The sequence below is a fragment of the Myotis yumanensis genome, unplaced genomic scaffold (assembly GCF_028538775.1).
Source record: "Myotis yumanensis isolate MYYU_CA2020_CCGP unplaced genomic scaffold, mMyoYum1.0.hap1 SCAF_7, whole genome shotgun sequence".
In the NCBI taxonomy this organism is placed as follows: Eukaryota; Metazoa; Chordata; class Mammalia; order Chiroptera; family Vespertilionidae; genus Myotis; species Myotis yumanensis.
Genome location: NW_027223758.1, coordinates 69,169,304 through 69,190,359, shown reverse-complemented (window position 1 = coordinate 69,190,359; position 21,056 = coordinate 69,169,304). Strand labels below are relative to the sequence as shown.

The 21,056-nt window shown below is 55.3% G+C and overlaps 1 protein-coding gene and 1 pseudogene across 1 annotated transcript; both read left to right on the top strand.

The window, feature by feature from the left end:
- Nucleotides 1-3,710: 3,710 nt before the first annotated feature.
- Nucleotides 3,711-11,569, top strand: WFDC2 (WAP four-disulfide core domain 2). The gene is made up of 4 exons (XM_070420856.1): nucleotides 3,711-3,886; nucleotides 4,430-4,573; nucleotides 7,005-7,157; nucleotides 11,413-11,569. Exons 1-3 carry the CDS (start codon nucleotides 3,814-3,816, stop codon nucleotides 7,154-7,156), a joined length of 369 nt encoding a protein of 122 aa, XP_070276957.1. The 5' UTR covers nucleotides 3,711-3,813; the 3' UTR covers nucleotide 7,157; nucleotides 11,413-11,569.
- A 6,206-nt stretch (nucleotides 11,570-17,775) lies between these two features.
- The window catches only part of LOC139014104 (archaemetzincin-2-like), a 21,850-nt pseudogene continuing 18,569 nt past the window's right edge, over nucleotides 17,776-21,056 (top strand).

Here is a 21,056-nt window from a genome sequence, read left to right as displayed (position 1 = left end):
GCCAGTCTTTGTCTGGTGCCAGGGCAAGCACTTTGATCACCAAGTCCCGCAGCCTCACCTGTCCTGGGTAGAGGAAGAGTACTGTTATCAGAAAAAGGACAAACGGATGCTAAGAAACAAAACAACAAAATAGCCAATATACTCAGAGAGAGAGTTTTCCGTGGAGTGAAGGAAGTTCGTGTAGATCCAATGGTCCAAGAGGATGAGGCCCCATTGTACAGTTAAAGACACTCTGGTCCTGGGAATTTTTGAAATCTTCAAGGTTAACTTGTGTATAGTCATCTTAGAGTGGGTGTGCCTATGTCTGACTAATATCACCTCCCGTTGTAAACCTTTCTTGCTTTATTTCCTTTCTTCCTTTTCTTCCCTGGTAAATATTATTTTATGCTCATGTCCAAAATCTTTGATGCATCATCTGTGCTAACCTCAGATGTGTGTGTATAACATTGAAATCACTGTGACCATATGACTACAAGCATTTGGCAAGTGTCTTCCTTCTGGTTTACTGGCTATGTTTCCTCCAGTAAGTCACTTTCATAACTGAATTTCAGTTTCTTCACTTGCAATCTATAATAATAAAAGTGTAATATGCTAATTAGACCAGAGGACCTTCCGGATGAAGCCAGGGCTGCAAGAGCTGAGCCCCTTGCATGAATTTCGTGCATCAGGCCTCTAGTACAGTAATAACAATACTTAATTCATAATACTGTTAAGTAAATAATAGCTACCTTTAACTGAGTACTTACTATGCAACTACCCCAGAGGTCACAATTTAAACATCCTCCAGACCAGGCAAGTAATGTGAATGGAAGTAGCTAGAGTGAGGATGAGGGTATGTGAGACAATAAGGAATAGTGGAGAGTACAGGAAAGCGGAAAGAAGTCTCCCTCATAAAGTGAACCAGCTGGAATGCAAGTTCTCAGATTCCACCTGTCAACGTAAAAAAGAGTCTGAAGGCTTTGCTAGAAATAAATGATAAAGATTTTTTTCAAGAGTCTTGGGGTTTGCAAACTGGAAACATAACTAGGAAAAGACCCAGAAGTGTTGCGAAGAAAAAAGAAAAGTTAAGAGTTCTTATAGTAAAAAGTACATTCTTGGGAATAATCAGTCCTCCAGTCCTACACTGGTTCACGATAGTTATCAGTTAGATGCCAGGCGGTGTCTGGTCACGCCCAGTGATCTGGACAATGGATGTCAGGTGGTCTGCATACATGAGTCCATCAGAGGGTAATCAGAGGGCTATCTGGAGATTTGATATATAACCAGGCATTGATGCAGGACTGGAAAGTTCAAAAGTTTAAGTTCCCAGGCTCGTTAAAGCAAGAATGGAATGGTTTTCTCATATCTCAACCTACTTGATTTTGGTAACATAGCAGTTGACTATAGTGACTCCATTTTATTTCTTTCCCCTATTCCTCACATCCCAGACCTACCGAATCAAAACTCTAGGGGTGGACGTCTCCAAATCTGTATTTTAACAAGCTCTCCAAGTGATTCTGATATTTGCTCAAATTTGAGACCCACTTGCTGCTACATAGGACTGTAAGACTATGTCGCCAGATCTTTTACTTTTTCCAAGAGAAGCTAGAAATGTATTTTTATGTGAAATCCCCTGCTTTCAAATGTTGGCTATGAATTCAAATTTAAAAAATATACTGTGTGGGATAACAAAGATATGTTTTAGCCAGAGTTGCAACCTCTGGTTTATGCTTTCCCCCTTTAATCCTTAAAATAAGATGTAGGAAGAAGATGTAGATCCAAAAAGCGAAGTGTCCCTCTAAGTCAATAGCCAGGAAGTGACCAGCCTCTGATTTGGCCTGAGATGTATTTGGTTCTAAAGCCTCTGTCCTTTTTACTTTTTATGTAGAAGAGAAAATGTAGAAAATATATGAATGTCTCCAGCACAGAGCCTAGCATCACAAAAGTGAAACATCTTTTGCATGCCACTGGCCATTGACTAAAATTTCTTCTCCATCCTCTGCCCCACCCTATCCCTTCCGCCTCAGGCTAATCCTCATTCCCATAAAAGAGAGTCAATCATGGGGAGGTGTGGGGAGCCCATGAGGGCAGGGGAGTGGTGAGCCTGGGCAGTTTCCTGGCTCGAGGAGCTGGGTAGGTGCTTGAAAAAAGCTGTGGGCAGCAGTGCCTAAGGCTGAAATGCCCAGTAGCCAGCTGGGTCCACAGGCTGAAACCGGCTGCTCACCAGAGTTCTCTGTGTTCCTTAGACTGAGTTTCAGGAGCTCACCCAGCAGGTGCCCCCACCTGGCTCCTGCTTCATTGCTGTTGACTTCTCTGAACTCAGAGTAAACAGTCCTTGCCCCTCCCAATGAAGGCATGTTTCTAGTCCCAAGGCTGGCATGGGCAGTTGGGGGAGGCATTCTCAGCCTTATCCATCTGTGGGGACAATGGCTGGAAGTGAGCCCTACAGGATGACTGTGTTCACCTGTCATCCCAGTGAACACAGCCCCAGACCCCCTATAGCCTTCAGCAGCAAAGCCTCCTGGGACTTAGAGAATCTCAGATGATTGGAGTAGGAGTATTGGAAGGCACTTCTTGTCGAACTCCCAGGGTAACTCTGTCTTGGCATTTGCTTGGCATATACTAACGCTTGGTATATACTTACCAGTGTGCTTAGTAACAGTAGACACCATTTATCCGTTGTGTATCAGGGCTGGTATCTATGCCCATCAAGTGGACCTAGCCCTTAATGAGTACACAGCGGTCTCATATCAGGAATATTACATTCATGTTCTCACTGCAGTCTGATATTACTGTCTTCTTTGTAGATGACAAAATGGCAGCTCAGAACAGGGGAGTGATTCATTCAAGGTCCCTCAGCTGGAAACTGGGGAAGGTTGTCAAACCTAGACCCTCTCACCTCAAGGCCAATGCAGGAAGTTTCCTTTGATTCCTTTCTCTAAAACAAGGGCTTTGCCCCATATGTGTCGTATAGTGGGCGCCTGGAGAGTATTTATGACGGAATGGGAAAAAGAAGGGCTCGGACAGAAGACCTGGATTCAAACCTTGTTAGCATTACATAGGAGCTTTCGGGGAGGGGTCTAAGCCACCCAACACCCAGTTCCTCTGTCATATAGGGCTGATGGCAACAATAGCTCGGTAGTCATAGGTTTGCTGCGACTCCATGAAACAATGAGCACACAGCCTGGCTTACAGTCTGCGGCTACATGGCTGGTGTGGGAAAGAGAGGAAGAAACACAGCCCAAGCTGCTGGAGACTGAACAGGCAGTTCACCTTTGTGGGCCTCAGTTTCTTGCCAAATGGGTTCCTGTATTCATAACAATTGCTTTTTTTCCTAGCCTTTACTCTGTGCTCTTTATCACTACACTAGCTCATCACTAATCCCTGACCCCAAATCTAACCCCTTAATCCCCAGGCTCCACAGGGTCTTTGTGGGTCCTGCCCCCTCCCCCTCCTCTGACCCTGAGCTTTATGGGGAGACCCAGGGTCTTGGAATAGGAACCCAAGAGCCTTGGGCCAGGCCCTTCCCTCCCGCAGCCCAGCCCTCGGCCCCGGGAGGGAGGAGGGGAAGGGGAAGTGGACAAGGGTCCGGCTGCAACTGGTCAGCGGCGCCTGCCTGGAAGCTGATTAGGTTCCTGGTTCCCACCGGGGCCAAGAGTGACACCTGATCCCAGGGGATTGTGAAACGGCAGGCGGTGGCCGCCCGCTTGCGGTACGGAGCGTCTCCCCCGGCCGGCTCGGCCCCGCCCCTGCCCCCCGCCCCCCGCGCGCGCCATTAAATCCCCCCAACCCGGCGACAGCGGCTCTCACCTGCACCCCGCTGGGCGCAGCACCATGACTACCTGCCGCTACGGTCTGCTCGCCGCCCTCTTCCTGGGCCTGCTGCTCAGCTTTGCCGCGGCCACAGGTGAGAGGGCAGGGAGAGGCCGGCGCCCGGAGGCCGGGCCAGGAAGGCCAGGGAGCCGCGGAGGCGTAGCCTCTCTGCGGGCTGGAGAAGTGGGGGTTCCTGGGGCGGAAGTGGGGAGACCCATGAAGACGAAAAATTGGGGATCCCTGGTGCTTATGGTGGTGACCCTTGTAGTTGAGGCTGTGGGGCCCGTTACGGCGGGCGGGGAGAGGCTTTGTGCCGCAGGCGAGACTGTGTCCGGAGGGGCACCCTCTGCCGGGACCGATGGCTCCTAGACGGTCAGCCGTGCGGGGTGCGGGGCGGGGCGGGGTGGTCCCCTGAGGATAGAGGGCTCTGGGGCCAAGGCTTAGGAACTCCTGCGCGCTCCGGGGTTGGGGACCCCTGGCCTGGAAGCGGGGTCTGCTGAAGGCTGTCAGGGGAGTGCCTAGGGCTAGAGGCTGAGAGTTCCTTGAAACTTGAGATTTGGGGTCCCCGGCGCAGGAGGTGGGCGTCCTCTGGGCCCGGCTCCGGCCTCCCGCTGACCGTCCTCACGTCCCCTCCCAGGCACAGGAGCAGGGAAGGCGGGCGTGTGCCCCGAGCTGAAGGAGGAGCTGAACTGCACGCAGGAGTGCGGCTCGGATGGAGAGTGCGCCGACAACCTCAAGTGCTGCCGGGCGGGCTGCGCCGCGGTCTGCCTGCTGCCCAACGGTAACGCCGGGTGCCCGGGGGCGGGACGCGGGAGGCGGCGGGAGGCGGCGGGAGGCGGCGGGTTCCGGGAAGGGGGCCGCCCCGGGACCCGGAGACCCCTGGCCAAGCCGAGGCGGATGGAACCAGATCGGCTGGTGCTCGCCCCTCTTGACCCCGGGGGAACAAAGGCGGCGTCGCTGAGGCGCGACGAGAGATGGGGTGCCCCCCTCCTGCCTGTATTCCAGTCTCTGGTGCGTGACGGGCTTCCGGGCGCGCACAGCGGGGACGTTGTTCAGAGCTGGCGAGCGAGCCGGTCCCAAGGCCTGGGGCGCTCATCCATCCGGGGTGATTCTCCGGGCCGGAGGCGACCTTGCAGATCCAGGAGAGAAAGTTCTGGCCCAGCTCGCATGCCAGCTCTCGCCTCAGCAGGAGGCATAGCCAGCGGGTTCACCTTTTGCTCCGCTGGTTTGAAGAAAGTTGGGACTCTTCCCTGAGCACGCCTCCCCCGCTTCTCCTCTGTAAAACGGCCTCCTCCGCTGCAGGGATGGAGGGAGAGAATGCGGGAACGCCGGGTGCTCCATGGAAAGTACCTGCAGGAGCGCAGTCTCTCCCGTCGGAGCCGGGAGTGGCATTAGGCTGCATGGAATCCTAGCTTCTGGGTGTCCACCGGGAGAACTGAGGACTAGACGCAGGGCTCTGACCTGGGCTACCCACTGTTGAGATGACTAGTCCTTACCCAGAATACTTCATTACTTCTCCAAGGTGCCAGCAGGGGCTGGGAAGGTTTGTAATGAGAGACCCCCGACACTTGTGATCAGGGAGGGGCGAGGTAGAGAAAGGACTGGCCCCTGGGGCAGCTTCTGGGTCTGGAGGCCTTTAATCTGGGCCAGAGGGAGGAGGGGCAGAGAACCGGAGACCAGGAGAGGAAGCTAGAGGCAGATGATAGGTGAGAGAGGTGGATGCCCCCCGCCCCCCAAAACAAGGAGTCTGCTGTTAGGTGGAGTCTGAGATGGACAGACTGAGGCAGGCAGAGGGCCCGGGCCAGGTGGCCTCCTGAACTAGAATCCTGGTTCTGCCACCTGCTAGTTGTGTGATCCCCAGCGAGTCACTTCCTCTCCGAGCCTCTGCTCTCTCATCTCTCGCTCAAATGTTATAGGAGTGACATGAAGCCTAAGTTAAGTAATACGTGTAGAATGTCTTGTTAGAGAGTAGATACTCTATACCCAGTGCCTTGTTTTGTCAGGAAACTGCTGGGCAGCTGGGTATCCAGAGGCCCAGCCTTTTTCAAAGGGATGGATTTCTCTGTGCTAGGAAGTCACCGCTCCTGTCCTCTGCACCCAGTCCTGTGCCTGTGGGCGACGTTTGGCTGGGCTTGCTCCTGGGGCTTCTGGGAAGTGAGCCAAGTTCCCTTCTCCTTGACCCAGGAAACGGAGCGTAGGGTGTGCGTGTGTGTGTGTGTGTGTGTGTGTGTGTGAGAGAGAGAGAGAGAGAGAGAGAGAGAGAACACGGATGTTGGAAGGCTGGGCTCAGGCCTTGGTTTTACTTGTGACCAGCGGTGTGGTGTTGGGTGGTGCCTTCACATCCCTGTGCCTCATTTTCTTCATCTGTGATAGGAACGTGGTTAGAAATATCCCCTACAGAGGAGATATTTGACATGAGGCTGAAAGGAGATAATGCATTTACACAAAGAGCAGTGTAAGTGGCATATCTCTGCAGCCTTAGCTGTGTGTGTGTGTGTGTGTGTGTGTGTATGTGTGTGTTATGGAGAATGCTTGGCTGTGTGTGGATGAGGAGTGTGCTTGGGGGAGTCATGGAGTGTGTACCAGGTATATGGGAGTAAAGAGATTGTGCACCGCACTTTACAGTTTACAAAGCAGCACAGTGCAGGGCACACAGACTCTGAAGCCAGATTCCTGGCTTTCAAATCCTGCTCCTACTCTTAAGCAAATTACTTAACCTCTTGGTGCCTCGGTTTCCTCATCTGTGCCGTGAGGGAGTAGTAACAACACCTCTCCTCTTCTTTTGGGACTATTGTGAGGATTAGCTGAGTCACTACACGAGTTAGTGCACAGAAGTGCTTAGAATGACACCTGACACACAGAAGGAGCTCAGAAAATGGGAACTGTTCTAGTCACTCATTACAATTATTGTTGTTGCAAAGGAGTTTGCGTTTTCAGAGAGAATTGATACAGATCTACGTGGCCCCATTTGCTTCCACAACCCTGTGATGTGGGCAGCACTGTTCTCCTGTGGCACCTGAAGTACTGGGCCTCTGGGGAATTTCTGGAGCTGGGGTCCTTCGATTCTGAAACCAATGGCGGAGGGAGCCCGAGGGGGAGGGGTTTGCGGGTGGTCTTCCAGGGTGTGGGGCGGTGGGAGGTCAGGCTGTGGGTAGGTGTTTATCTCCTGGCACATCCTCTGCCCACTTCCCCTGACTCCTTTTTCTATGAAGAAAAGCCTGGCTCCTGCCCCAAGGTGGACTTACCCTTGACCCCGCTTGGCCTCTGCCGGGACCAGTGCCAGGTGGATAGCGAGTGTCCTGACCAGATGAAATGCTGCCTCAATGGCTGCGGGAAGGTGTCCTGCGTCACACCCGTCTTCTGAGGTATGTGGATGGGAGGAAGGAAGTGCCCTTATGTGAAGACACCTGCAGGAGGTGGAGAAGGAGGACGCAGGGGAACCAGCTTTCATCCACTCAACAGATGCTTCTTGAGCATCTATTCTGTGCTTTATTCTGCTGTTGGTGCTGGGGATGCTTCATGAATGACCAAACCAGACATAAATTCCTCTCTGCTGGGTTTATAAGTTAGCAGACAATAATCAAAATAAGCAAACACATTCTGTAGAATGTTAGAGAGAGATGAATGCCATGGAGGAAAAGAAAACCGAAGAGGGCTAAGGAGCACTGGGGTGGGAGTGGGGTGGGCAGGGAGCAGGGTTACCATTTTCTCACACGAGACAGTCAGGGGATGGGAGAGCCATGAGGACATCTGGGAGAGGTGCAAAAGCAGGAGCTGTGCTGGCTATCAGTGTAGGGAGGAGAGGGTCAGAGAGGGAATGGGTAAGCGAGCAGCTTGTTAGGGGCCTGACAAGCCATTGTAAGGACTTCGGTCTTGACCCAGATATGTTGCACCATTGGAAATGGACATGCTCTGACTTAGATTTGAAAAGGCTTGCTCTGGCTGCAGTGTGGAGAACAGACTGTAGGGGCAGCAGCAGAAGCAAGGGGGGGTGGGGACGGTGGGGGGAGAGGGAAGCAGCTAGGAGGCTCCTGCAAGATGCCAGGTGGGAGATGACAGACCAGGAGAGATCAATGCCTGGGTTTGGGACATCCGTGAAGGTAGATGGGACAGTATTTGCTGATGAATTGGGCTGTGAGGGAAAGAGATTTACTCCTTCATTTCCTTAACACAGCACTTAAATAAGTCAACAGCTGGAGGAGCAGCTGGATCTTGGGAGCCCCTGGGGAGGTAGGAAGCTCTTGGCATGACCAGTGGGAAGCAGGAGAGTTGATACTTTTGCCAAGAAGCTTGGCTTTTTAGGACGGACATGGTAGAGGTCAGTGTACTTCCTCAAATGTGTGTCTGTGAGTGCTGGGCCCTTCTGCAGCAGGCGGGGCTGTATTCGGCCACCTCTAAAAGGGAAGGGTTGCGGAGCCTCTCTGTCCCCATCTATAACTAAAAATAAAACATTAAGTCCTAAAGTAAACGTGAGGAAGTAGAGCCCGGAGACATGCTCAGCCAGCTGATTGGGTGAGTCAGCCCCGTGCCACCAGCTCTGTGCCAGGTGCTGGGGCACAAGGTGACTGCTGCCCTTCCTCACAGAGCTTGCAGCCGCTTGGCTGAGGTGGACAGACGGACAGACACTCCCAGTGCTGCCGTGGAGGGAAGGGTGGGGTGCTGTGGGAACAGAGGAGGAAAACCGCACCGGGTAGGATTGGGAAGAGGATGGAGCAGACTTCCCCGAGGGGTGGCCCTGAGCCAGTCCTAAAGGAAGAGTGAAAGGTGGCCAGCCTGGTGAAGTGCAGGCAGAGGTGGCCAGCCTGGTGAAGTGCAGGGAGGAGGAGGCCAGCCTGGTGAAGTGCAAGCAGAGGTGGCCAGCCTGGTGAAGTGCAGGCAGAGGTGGCCAGCCTGGTGAAGTGCAGGGAGGAGGTGGCCAGCCTGGTGAAGTGCAGGCAGAGGTGGCCAGCCTGGTGAAGTGCGGGCAGAGGTGGCCAGCCTGGTGAAGTGCAGGGAGGAGGTGGCCAGCCTGGTGAAGTGCAGGGAGGAGGTGGCCAGCCTGGTGAAGTGCAGGCAGAGGTGGCCAGCCTGGTGAAGTGCAGGGAGGAGGTGGCCAGCCTGGTGAAGTGCAGGGAGGAGGTGGCCAGCCTGGTGAAGTGCGGGCAGAGGTGGCCAGCCTGGTGAAGTGCAGGGAGGAGGTGGCCAGCCTGGTGAAGTGCAGGGAGGAGGTGGCCAGCCTGGTGAAGTGCGGGCAGAGGTGGCCAGCCTGGTGAAGTGCGGGCAGAGGTGGCCAGCCTGGTGAAGTGCGGGCAGAGGTGGCCAGCCTGGTGAAGTGCAGGGAGGAGGTGGCCAGCCTGGTGAAGTGCAGGCAGAGGTGGCCAGCCTGGTGAAGTGCAGGGAGGAGGTGGCCAGCCTGGTGAAGTGCAGGCAGAGGTGGCCAGCCTGGTGAAGTGCAGGGAGGAGGTGGCCAGCCTGGTGAAGTGCAGGGAGGAGGTGGCCAGCCTGGTGAAGTGCGGGCAGAGGTGGCCAGCCTGGTGAAGTGCAGGGAGGAGGAGGCCAGCCTGGTGAAGTGCAGGCAGAGGTGGCCAGCCTGGTGAAGTGCAGGGAGGAGGTGGCCAGCCTGGTGAAGTGCAGGCAGAGGTGGCCAGCCTGGTGAAGTGCAGGCAGAGGTGGCCAGCCTGGTGAAGTGCAGGCAGAGGTGGCCAGCCTGGTGAAGTGCAGGGAGGAGGAGGCCAGCCTGGTGAAGTGCAGGCAGAGGTGGCCAGCCTGGTGAAGTGCAGGGAGGAGGTGGCCAGCCTGGTGAAGTGCAGGCAGAGGTGGCCAGCCTGGTGAAGTGCAGGGAGGAGGTGGCCAGCCTGGTGAAGTGCAGGGAGGAGGTGGCCAGCCTGGTGAAGTGCGGGCAGAGGTGGCCAGCCTGGTGAAGTGCAGGGAGGAGGTGGCCAGCCTGGTGAAGTGCAGGGAGGAGGTGGCCAGCCTGGTGAAGTGCAGGGAGGAGGTGGCCAGCCTGGTGAAGTGCAGGGAGGAGGTGGCCAGCCTGGTGAAGTGCAGGGAGGAGGTGGCCAGCCTGGTGAAGTGCAGGCAGAGGTGGCCAGCCTGGTGAAGTGCAGGGAGGAGGAGGCCAGCCTGGTGAAGTGCAGGCAGAGGTGGCCAGCCTGGTGAAGTGCAGGGAGGAGGTGGCCAGCCTGGTGAAGTGCAGGGAGGAGGTGGCCAGCCTGGTGAAGTGCAGGGAGGAGGTGGCCAGCCTGGTGAAGTGCAGGGAGGAGGTGGCCAGCCTGGTGAAGTGCAGGCAGAGGTGGCCAGCCTGGTGAAGTGCAGGGAGGAGGTGGCCAGCCTGGTGAAGTGCAGGGAGGAGGTGGCCAGCCTGGTGAAGTGCGGGCAGAGGTGGCCAGCCTGGTGAAGTGCAGGGAGGAGGTGGCCAGCCTGGTGAAGTGCAGGGAGGAGGTGGCCAGCCTGGTGAAGTGCGGGCAGAGGTGGCCAGCCTGGTGAAGTGCAGGGAGGAGGTGGCCAGCCTGGTGAAGTGCAGGGAGGAGGTGGCCAGCCTGGTGAAGTGCGGGCAGAGGTGGCCAGCCTGGTGAAGTGCGGGCAGAGGTGGCCAGCCTGGTGAAGTGCAGGGAGGAGGTGGCCAGCCTGGTGAAGTGCAGGCAGAGGTGGCCAGCCTGGTGAAGTGCAGGCAGAGGTGGCCAGCCTGGTGAAGTGCAGGGAGGAGGTGGCCAGCCTGGTGAAGTGCGGGCAGAGGTGGCCAGCCTGGTGAAGTGCAGGGAGGAGGTGGCCAGCCTGGTGAAGTGCGGGCAGAGGTGGCCAGCCTGGTGAAGTGCAGGGAGGAGGTGGCCAGCCTGGTGAAGTGCAGGGAGGAGGTGGCCAGCCTGGTGAAGTGCGGGCAGGAGGCTGCTCCGGGCAGAGGAAACAGAATGAGCAAGAACCTGGAAGCGCCCTTTGGTTGAAGTCTCATTGTTGATCTGCTGCTGCTTCTGACAAGCTCTCAGCCAAGGGATGGGTGGTCACAATAGAACCCAGTATTGCACAGAGAGACTGGAGCCCAGAGAGGGGGATGGTCGAGCCCAAGGTCCCATGGCTGCTACTTCAAGGCATGACCTTCAGTGCCGAAGAGGGAACCATGGTCTTCCCAGAGCCCAGAGCACTCCAATGATTCCAACCCTCTCTTACCTCCTGAGTGCCCATAGCATGGCCAGGCTTCTGAGGCAGGAAGACACAGGTTCAAATTTCAGCTCTGACACTTAACTAGCCTTTCATCTCCCTGAGCTGCAATTATTTTGCTTATAAAATGGGCTAAATATTAGTTTGATGAACCTAAAGAAGGGAGGCGAGGTGGAGCTTCCTGGTGGTAGAGGGACTCAGGGAGATCAGTGGCCATGGCTCCTCAGGAAGGCCGTGTGCCTGAGGAAAGGTCTGAAGCAGAAGGGGAGAGTGTAGGACCCGCAGAGAAGTACAGGCAGAGCCCCAGGGCCTCAAGAAGGTGAAGTGTGTGTGTGTGTGTGTGTGTGTGTGTGTGTCTCCAGGCGAGGGGGGTAAGGGGGTATGGTGGCATGAGGAAAGCTTTGGTCCAAAACTGAAGCTGCAGGTACTCTCGTCTAGTATTGTGGATATTGTTGTTGATGGTTTTATTATGATTCTCTCCTCCAGTTTCAGCCACCACAGCCTGAGGAATGAGGGAGTGGGAGTTTCTACCTGGCCCCGTCTGGCTCCAGCCCAGCTGCCCTCCCTTCTTTCTGGCCTCTGCACTCCCTCCTGTGCTCACCACAGTTTCTTTTTCCAATGAATAAAGTGACCACTTCCAGCACTGGTGGGGCCATGGCCTCCATTCTTATCACTCTGTCCCTGCCCCCCTCCCCCCCTCGATTCTGGGTTAAGGTGGGGTGGGGGGCAACCAAATCATGCAGGCACAAAGTCCAGAGAGGGATCAACTCTGAACAATGAACACATTTACAGGGCTCGTCTGGTCTGGGGTTGGTGGTTATTCTCGAGGATGATGGAAGCGAACACTGAGGTTCAGAGATGGTGGAATGCTTTTAAGGTTGCCGAATTGTTGCTGGGCGTTCTGATAACAGCAGCAGCAGCAGCAGCAGCAGCAGCAGCAGCAGCAGCATGGACTGTGCTCCAGATGCAGGGCTGGGAGGTTCCCTGGTGAGACCTCCTGGATCCACAGATGACCCAGAGGGGTGATGACAACCCCGACTTATACACCAGGTCTCTGCCAAGTTACTAGCTTGCGGCCACAGAAAAAGAAGGTGGCAAAGGCAGGGTCCTTTGTTGTTATTTTTGTTTTAAGTCAAATCATTGTTTGGTATAAACAATATATTGGGTCAAAATTTAAAAGGTAAAATGAAAAGCATCTTTCACCCTTGACTTCCTTCCCCCAACCCCAGCCAACCAGTCGTTTTTGGAGGATGAGACCAAGATCAGTTTCTTGTGTATTCTTTCAGAGATATAGCTCCATCTCTCCATCTAGCCTCTCTTTCTCTATTTGTTCTCTCTTTTCCTCTTTCTTCTTTCCTCCGCTATTCCCTTACTCTCTCTATCCCTCTCTTTCCCCCCAATTTTCCCCTCTTCTCTCTACTCACTCTCTTTCCCATTTCCCCCTCTTTTTATCCTTCTCTCCCTCCCTCCATCTCTCTTCCCACCCTTCCCCGTCCCTCTCCCTCTGTCTGCCTCACTTTCCTCTTCTCGCTCTATACCCCCATCCTCTGTCCTCCTCTATCACCTCTTTTCTGTCCCCCTTCTCCATGGCCTTCCCTCAATACTCACAGGAGTTTTAGGTATCATCTCCTCTACACCCAATGGTGTCTAGCATCGTCCTCATTGTGCAGGTTGGGAGACTGGGGAGGCCTTGAGAGGCACAAAGGCTTTTCTAGGACACAAAACTGGTAGGAAAAAAGGTCTGAACCCAACATTCTCCTAAAAGCTGGGAAATTGGTACATTCCCAGGGAACTGTGCTGGATATCGGTGTATGGGTATGGAGATGACATGGGCAAAGAGGGTGAGCAGTGAGCAGCCCACAGGGGGCTTTGGGTAGCTCTGATTGGAAGAAGGAGCCCAGGTAATGGACCTTGAGGGATGCCCTCACTTCCTTGGTGACAGACCCCAACAGAAGTGTCTATGGAGAGACACTCTGAGACTTTGTAAATATCCTATTACTTCTTAAAATTTTACACACTGGTTTTAGCACTCACTGATGATTCTTGCCTAAATTAATGATTATTTCATGGTTGTTAAACAATGATTTTCTAATTCTATCCTTCTTGAGCTCTTTTTTTGGGGGGGGGGGGGTGGCTTCCATCCCCTCTAGCCTCAGTGTGAGGGATGGTACTGTGTTGTCTACACTTCTGAGCCTGGGGGCTTGGTGGTGTAGGGGGTAAGCTTTGTAGTAGGTTTTGAGATCTCGCCTCCGAGTTTTGATTAAATGTCCCAACTCAGTAGTATAATATCCTACTCTTGAGAGAGGGTTACCCTTAGGTCTTCTGTTAACCCACCCATTCTGAGCAGAGTTTGGGACCCCTCATTCCTTCCATCCTCCCTCCCTTCCATTCTTCTTTCTTTGCTCTCTTCCATAATTCAGAGATGATGAGACTCATAGCATTCATGCATAGTTTAAAACCTTAACTCCAAAAATAAATCCCAGATTCTTCCTTCCCCCCATTATATAATTTCTATGAAATGAATCAACAAGTGCTTCCACCTCACTCCAGCCATCAAAATTAACATCACCTGTAACCAAACAAATCAACATCATATACTCTGTGCGTGTCACTTTTCTTGGCTCAGTGTAGGGGAGAAGGGTGTACGCGAATCCCTGACTTCAAGAACCTCCAAAGCCCTGGCTGGTGTTGCTCAGTTGGTTGGGCATCGTCCTGTGCACGGAAAGGTTGCTGATTACATTCCTGGTCAGGGCACATGCCTGGGTTGTGGGCTCAAACTTCCATAAGACGCAGGCAGGAGGCAGCTGATTGATGTTTCCCTCTCACATCTGCCGTAGACCAATTCCAGCATGTCATAATTTCAAGAGTTTCATCACAAGGTTGATGAAACTTGGGGACTCAACAGGGTTGAGTCATACATGTTGGGAATGGCTAAAGGCATTTCCTCAAACCTGAATAGGAAACTGATTGTGGCTGCCAGACAGTCAAAGGGCATCTTAATCTACATGTTATTGCCTCCTACTGGCCAAACACCTGAACAGCCGTAGGCTATTCCCCAAACTGACAATGCTTCTGTACCCTTTGAAACCTTACCCTTTGAGGTGTATTATCTCCACCTTGCCTTAGGACAAATTGTGTTGATAAAAGCAAGGGTCCTAGACAAGGAGGCACTCTTCAGTTCCTTTAGCTCAGTGATTCCCAAAGTGGGTGCTACCGCCCCCCCCCCCCCCCCCCCCCCGTGGGCGCTGCAGCGATCCAGGGGGGCGGTGATGGCCACAGGTGCATTTGGGGGCAATGAGTAACTGCTATTAAAATTTAAAAAAATTAATTTCCGGGGGCTGAGTAATATTTTTTCTGGAAAGGGGGAGGTAGGCCAAATAAGTTTGGGAACCACTGCTTTAGCTGAAGGTCCTCTGACCCCCAATGCCTTTCAAAATTATATCTCGTCTCCGGACTCTTTATCAGTCTCTGGATTCCTATGTCATCTACGCGCAGCCCCTCTTCAAGATTCCTGAACCCTTCTTGATGCTGGGACATGAACCCCGGCACCCATCAATGTTTTTCTATTTCCCTCTTCCTCTCGCTCTAAAAATCAATTAAAAATATATATTTTAAAAAAGAACCACCATATGTGAACCTGAAAAGGTAGAGGCAGGCAAGCCCAGAAGATCGCTGTCGTCTGTATGGAGAAAGGGGATTTTATGAGATGGAGAGGTAAGCAGGGACTGGGTGGTTATGGCCAAGCTGAATGTTAATGATAGCAACCTGATTAAGAAAGAACATGGGCGCTAGAGTCAGACTTTGATTCAGACACCAACTTCATTCCTTGCCAGTTGACTATTTTGGGCAAGTAATTTATCTTCCTGACCTTCAACTTCCTCATTTGTGAAATACAGTTTTAATAGAATCTTCCTCTCTGGGCTGTTGGAAATATTAAACGAGATACGGGATGTAAAGCACTTAGCTTGGTTCCTGGCATATCAGAAGTGTGGCTACCACCAGGGCCCTTGTTCCCTTGCTTGGTCACTGGATGGGTCCCTAAATGGACAGAACTGGCCCTAGACCATGAATGAGAGGGACTGGAACTGAGCCCCAGGCTGCTTCACAGCCAAGATTGAGGTCCGTAGACCTGGCTCTGGAGGCCCAAATGGGTGTGCTCCCTCCAAGGGCTCCAGTGGGCACACCAGCGCAGGCTGGTGACATGCACAGAGCCTCCTGATCACAAGCCCCCGCCCCCCTGTTCAGGTTCCCAATTCCCACCCAATTGAATGCTCCATCCCCGAGTACAGAGGAAGCTTGGGAAAATTATAGAGTGGGCATTGCAATGCAGAGAATCAGGTCTGTTTCTTGGATTAGTGATACCTCTGTTTCATTCCTATCCTGTGGTTTTAGAGAGTCTCTGCCCATCTTTGGTCTTCCATTTTCCGCTCTTGATTTAGATAACTGACCAGATTATCCTCATGTTTTCTCCTTCCCCTCCACGGTGCAATAGTTGGTGTTGCTTAAGGTAAATCAAGGGACTGAAGGACTAAGGCTTTCACTCCTCTCCCCGAGTAGCCTATGGCAGGACTATGTGGTGTAGCCTTAGAAGATAAGGGCTTTCATAAAGTTTAATTTTTAAATGAAAATAGTCTTAATATCTTCAGGTTCTCCCCCATTTTTCTTTATTCTTTGGTTTCTTTTGTTCCCTTATTTGACAAGAAATATTTTCCTTGTTCAATGTAGGTCCTTCCAATACGATGCTGATCACCTGCCCCAACCCCCGCCCCTGTTCACCTGCCCACTTCCAGCTGCTCACTTGCTCCTGCCCACTATTCAGGTGTCCACTTCTGGCTGATCACCTGCCCTCCGCCGCCCCTGTTCACCTACCCACTTCCAGCTGTGCCCACTTCTGGCTGATCATGTGTGCCTGCTCCTGTTCACGTGCCCACTTCCGTCTGCCCCTACTCCCTTATTTAGGTGCCCACTTCCAACTGATCACAAGCCCTGCCCCCATTTCATGAGCCCAGTTCCGGCTGTGACCACTACCTGCTAATCAGAAGCCCCACCCCCTTGTACACATGCCGACTTCTGACTGCTCACTTGCCCCTGCCCCCTGGTTCAGGTGCCCACTTCCACCTGATCATGTGGCCACGCCCCGTGGCAGCAGGTGGAGCCACCTGTGAGCTGGGCTGAGTTGATGGGGACATAGGCCAAGGCCAGAAACCTCTGCTTCCTTCTCTGAGCCTCAGTTTTGGCATCTAGAATCTGGGCACTAAAACCCAGTTGCTGGCTCATGTCAACCCAGGTGCTTTAGGACGGGGAGCCCAATGGGGACTCAATAGGGGAAATACCTGGGAGGTAACGGCAGGGCTTTGGAGTGCCCTGTGTCATCCTACAGCCTGGGGCTCGGCAAGCGGAGGAGTCCCTGAGCCAAGTTAACTGCACTTCCCACCAAGCAGCCTGCCCTGGTGTGCCCACTGAACTGTCACTGCCAAGGAGCCCTGGGGGAGGGGGGAGGTGGTGAGAGACAGGGCCGAGGCACAGACACAGGGATGAATCTCCCTGTGAGCCCCTGCTGTCCCCAGAAGCCAGTCAAGCCCCAAAAGGAGGGGCAAGAAGGTGTAAATTTCCTGAGGCTGCTGCTCCAATGACAGACTGGCTTAAACCAACAGGAACACAGGCTCTCCCCGTTCTGGGGCCAGAATCTGAAATCAGGGTTTCTGGGGCTGTGCTCCCTCCAAGGGCTTCAGTGGAGGGTCCTTCCTACCTCTTCAGCTTCCGGGGCTCCTGGCCCCATCCCTTCAATCTTCATGTGGGCTCTCCTTCATCCTCACAGAACATCTCTCGCATAATCATCTGCTCACGCCCCCCTGTTCACCTGCTCACTTCTTGCTGATCAGGAGCCACCACCCCTCTGTTCAGGTGCCCACTTCTGGCTGATGATCATGTGGGCCCGCACACTGAGCAGCTGGTGGAGCTGCCTGTCAGCTGGGTTGAGTTGACTGGGAGGTGGGCCAAGGCTAGGGATACCTGCTCCCCCTCTCTGAGCATCAGTTTTGACACCTAAAATGTGGGCACAAAAACCCAGTTGCTGGCTCCTGTCAACCCCAGGTGCTTCAGAAAGGGGAGCCGTAGGCTGCAGTGGTTTTCAACCTTCCTAACGCCGCAACCCTTTAATACAGTTCCTCATGTTGTGGTGACCCCCAACCATAAAATTATTATCGTTGCTACTTCATAACTGTAAATTTGCTACTGTTATGAATCGTAATGTAAATATCTGATATGCTATATGTGTTTTCCTATAGTCGCGACCCACAGGTTGAGAACCGCAGGCCGGAAAGGCCTGGGAGGTAAGGGCGGGGTTTTGGAGTGCCCTGCATCATCCCACAGCCTGGGGTTCGGCAAGGGGAGGCGGCTCAGAGCCAAGTTAACTACACTTCCCACCAAGCAGCCTGCCCTGGTGTGCCCACTCAACTGTCACTGCCAAGGAGCTCCCACAGGTTGGGGAGAGGGAGACAGGGCCTACGCACAGACACAGGGATGGATCTCCCTGTGAGCCCCTGCGGCCCCCAGAACCAGGTCAAGCCCCAAAAGGAGGGGCAAGGGGTGTAAATTTCCCGAGGCTGCTGCTCGGATGTCACAGACTGGCCTAAACCAACAGGAACAAGTGCTCTCCCCACCTGGGTGCCAGAATCTGAAATCAGGGCGTCTAGGGATGTGCTCCCTCGGAGGGCTCCGGCAGGGTCCTTCCTGCCTGGTCAGCTTCTGGGGGCTCCTGGTGCTCCTGGCCCATCCCTTCAATCTCTCCTCGCCGTCACGTGGCCTCTCCTCCATCCTCACGTGACTCCTCCTCCATCTTCAGGTGCCTCCTACTCGGTCCTAAGATAACACCACACTGTTCACCTGCGCACTTCCAGCTGATCACGTGGGCCTGCCACCCTGGTCTCCTGCCCCTTGTACAGGTGAAGCTACTGCCGCACAGAGAGGGCGAGTGACTTCTCCTTCGAGGGTGCACAGCAGTAAAAGGACGGAGCTGAAAATGGAGCCCTCAGCTGCCCAGAGCCTCTGTCTCCTTGACCTGTGACCTCCGGGTAAGCGGCCCTTCACCCTGTGGCCATTTGCTCTGATGGGCTTCACCCTTCCCCCCACCCCCCTCCTCCACCCCCAGCGGACAGGGGTCCGGTCACGGCACCAGTGCCTCTGGGCAGCTGCTCTCTGTCCCAAGGTCCCTCCCAGCTGGTAACCTTGGCCGAGTCCCGCTGAATTGGGGCGAGGGCCTTGCGTGGAGAACATCCCGCCTCCCCTCGCCGTCTGTGGCTTAGATTACAAAGTACCATTATCTTTCCCCGTCTGGCTTACGCAGCCTGCCTCTCCCGGCAGATTTTGTTTTGCCTCGACATGAAATTGATTCGGGGTCTGCAAACCAGCTGACTCCCCGCATTCCCTCTGAGACGTGGCTCTGCCCCGGCGCCTCCTGGTCCGAGTTCCCTATTGCCACCCCCACCTCCGTGGCAGCATCTCATCCCCTGGGCCCCCTCAGCACAGGCACCCTCAGCGCTCCCCTGCACCTCCAGGGACTTGCTGAGCCCGAGCCCGGCCGGTCACCAGTTCCCCAGGTCCTGCCTGCAGCCCCAGGGTCCTCAAACCAGTCTGGGAGGGACCGGGGGGCGTTGACCCACTTAGGCAGAGGGGTGCAGACACCACGTGGGCACACTGCCCCCACACCCCCGCCTCCCCTCTCCCGGGAGGAAATGCCCAGAGCCCCGAGTCTGTGCTGACGTCCAGCTCCTGGAGGGCTCCGCCTGCGCAGTGCGGCCACCAGAGAAGACCCGTCTGCAGAGTGGTAGGCAGAACAGGCCTCACAGGGCAGCTGGATGCCCACCTGGCACCAAAGCCATCCTTCAGCCTCCCCCTTCCCCCTTCTGAAGGGGGACCAGGTGTGGTTCTGCCCAGCCCTGCTGTCTGCCTTGGGAGGCGGCAGGGGCTGTTGCCCTCTGCTGGCCAATTCCTGTTACTGCAAGAAAGTAAGAGTCACTCTGCCACGCAGCCCTTGCCCACTGGGAGGCAGCAAGGGTCCCATTTCACAGGTCAGAACCAGGCCTGGGCGCTTCCCTCGCTGGGATGGAGCAGAGCTGGATTGGGAATCAGGACGGTCTCTGCAGCTGATATGTGTGGTCCCCATTTTCACAAACCCAGGAGGCGCCAGGGCCCTCTGTGCATGTGTAACTGTGGCTGTATTACCAGAGACCCCTTCAGGGCACAAGCTGGGACGTGGCGGCCAGGACTGGTACGCAGCCTCTAGGATGGGAGCCCTCTGCTCTTTCCCCCACATGCTGCAGGGACATCCTGCCAGGCGCTCCACTTAGAAATAAGAGGGCACCTTGCCTCCAGTGGGCAACAGGCTCAGGCCTGTGGGCGTGGAGACGGCCTCTGAGCCGGCTCCAAATGGGATGAGGCAGCAGGTGCTGGAGCCCAGGCTCAAGTGGAGGCGGCAGGAAGGAAGGGGGCTTTGCTCCATGCCCAGCCCTGTGCCAGGTGCTCACGGTCCAGATCCTCTCCAATCCTGTGAGAGGTGTTTCTTTGCTCCCTTCCCTCCCTCTCTCCCTTCTTCCCCCCTCCTCCCTTCTTCCCCCCTCCTCCCTCCCTCCCCCCTTCCCTTCCTTCTGGCTTTACTGAGCACCTGTCTGTGCCAGGCGCTGGGGTCCAAAGGCAAAGCTAGCATCCCCAGGACCTCACTGCCCCATGAGAGCATCATCCAGAAAACGGCTGTGACTGGGGTGGGTGCAGGATGCAGGGGGAGCCCCAAGGGACTCAGGGAAGGTTCTCCAGGGAGTTAAAGCAGCCGGCTGGGACCTGAAGGCTGAGGAAGGGCATTCCAGAGGGTGGGGACTGCATGGGCGAAGGCAGGGAGCCCGCCTGGTCTGGGAACTGTGGGAGGGCGACGGAGCCCAGGTCCAGGAAATCTGCTGGGTGAGGTTGGGGTCCCAGAACCCACTCCCTGGACCCTCTGCCTTCTTGACCTCCTTTGCTCTTGGCTAGGAAGAGGCCCCGGCCCAGCTGCACAAATGAATGCTTTGACATTGGAGAGAGGGAGTAAGGAAGGAGGGGCCAGCTGGTGTGTGTTTTGGGATTGCTTCTCTTCAATCTCCTCCCCCTCCTCCCCCTCCTCCCCCTCCCCCTCCTCCTCCTCCCCCTCCTCCTCCTCCTCCTCCCCCTCCTCCCCCTCCTCCTCCTCCCCCTCCTCCCCCTCCTCCCCCTCCTCCCCCTCCTCCTCCGCCTCCTCCCCCTCCTCCTCCTCCCCCTCCTCCTCCTCCTCCTCCTCCTCCTCCTCCCCCTCCTCCCCTCCTCCTCCTCCCCCTCCTCCCCCCTCCTCCCCCTCCTCCCCCTCCTCCTCCGCCTCCTCCCCCTCCTCCTCCTCCCCCTCCTCCTCCTCCTCCTCCTCCTCCTCCTCCCCCTCCTCCCCCTCCTCCTCCTCCCCCTCCTCCTCCTCCCCCTCCTCCTCCTCCCCCCCCTCCCCCTCCTCCCCCTCCTCCTCCTCCTCCCCCTCCTCCTCCTCCTCCCCCTCCTCCTCCTCCTCCTCCTCCCCCTCCTCCTCCTCTCCTCCTCCTCCTCCCCCTCCTCCCCCTCCTCCTCCTCCCCCTCCTCCTCCTCCCCCCCCTCCCCCTCCTCCCCCTCCTCCTCCTCCCCCTCCCCCTCCTCCTCCTCCCCCTCCCCCTCCTCCTCCTCCCCCTCCTCCTCCTCCCCCTCCTCCTCCTCCCCCTCCTCCTCCTCTTCCCCCTCCTCCTCCTCCTCCGACACACCATGGCAACTGCAAGGCAGCTGGGGAAGCCACGTAGGAGCTGGGCTGAGTTGAGGGGGAGGTGGGCTGGGGGTAGGGACCTCTGCTCCCCCTCTCTGAGCCGCAGTCCTGGCATCTAGAATATGGGCACGGCAACCCAGTTGTGGGCTCCTGTCAACCCAGGACTCCAGGAAGCCCTGGCCCAGGCAGGACTCCTTAGAGCAGTGGTTCTCAACCTTCCTAATGCCGCGACCCTTTAATACAGTTCCTCATGTTATGGTGACCCCCAACTTCATTGTTACAAATTGAATTGAACATAATTAAAGCATAGTGATTAATCACAAAAACAATATGTAATTATATATGTGTT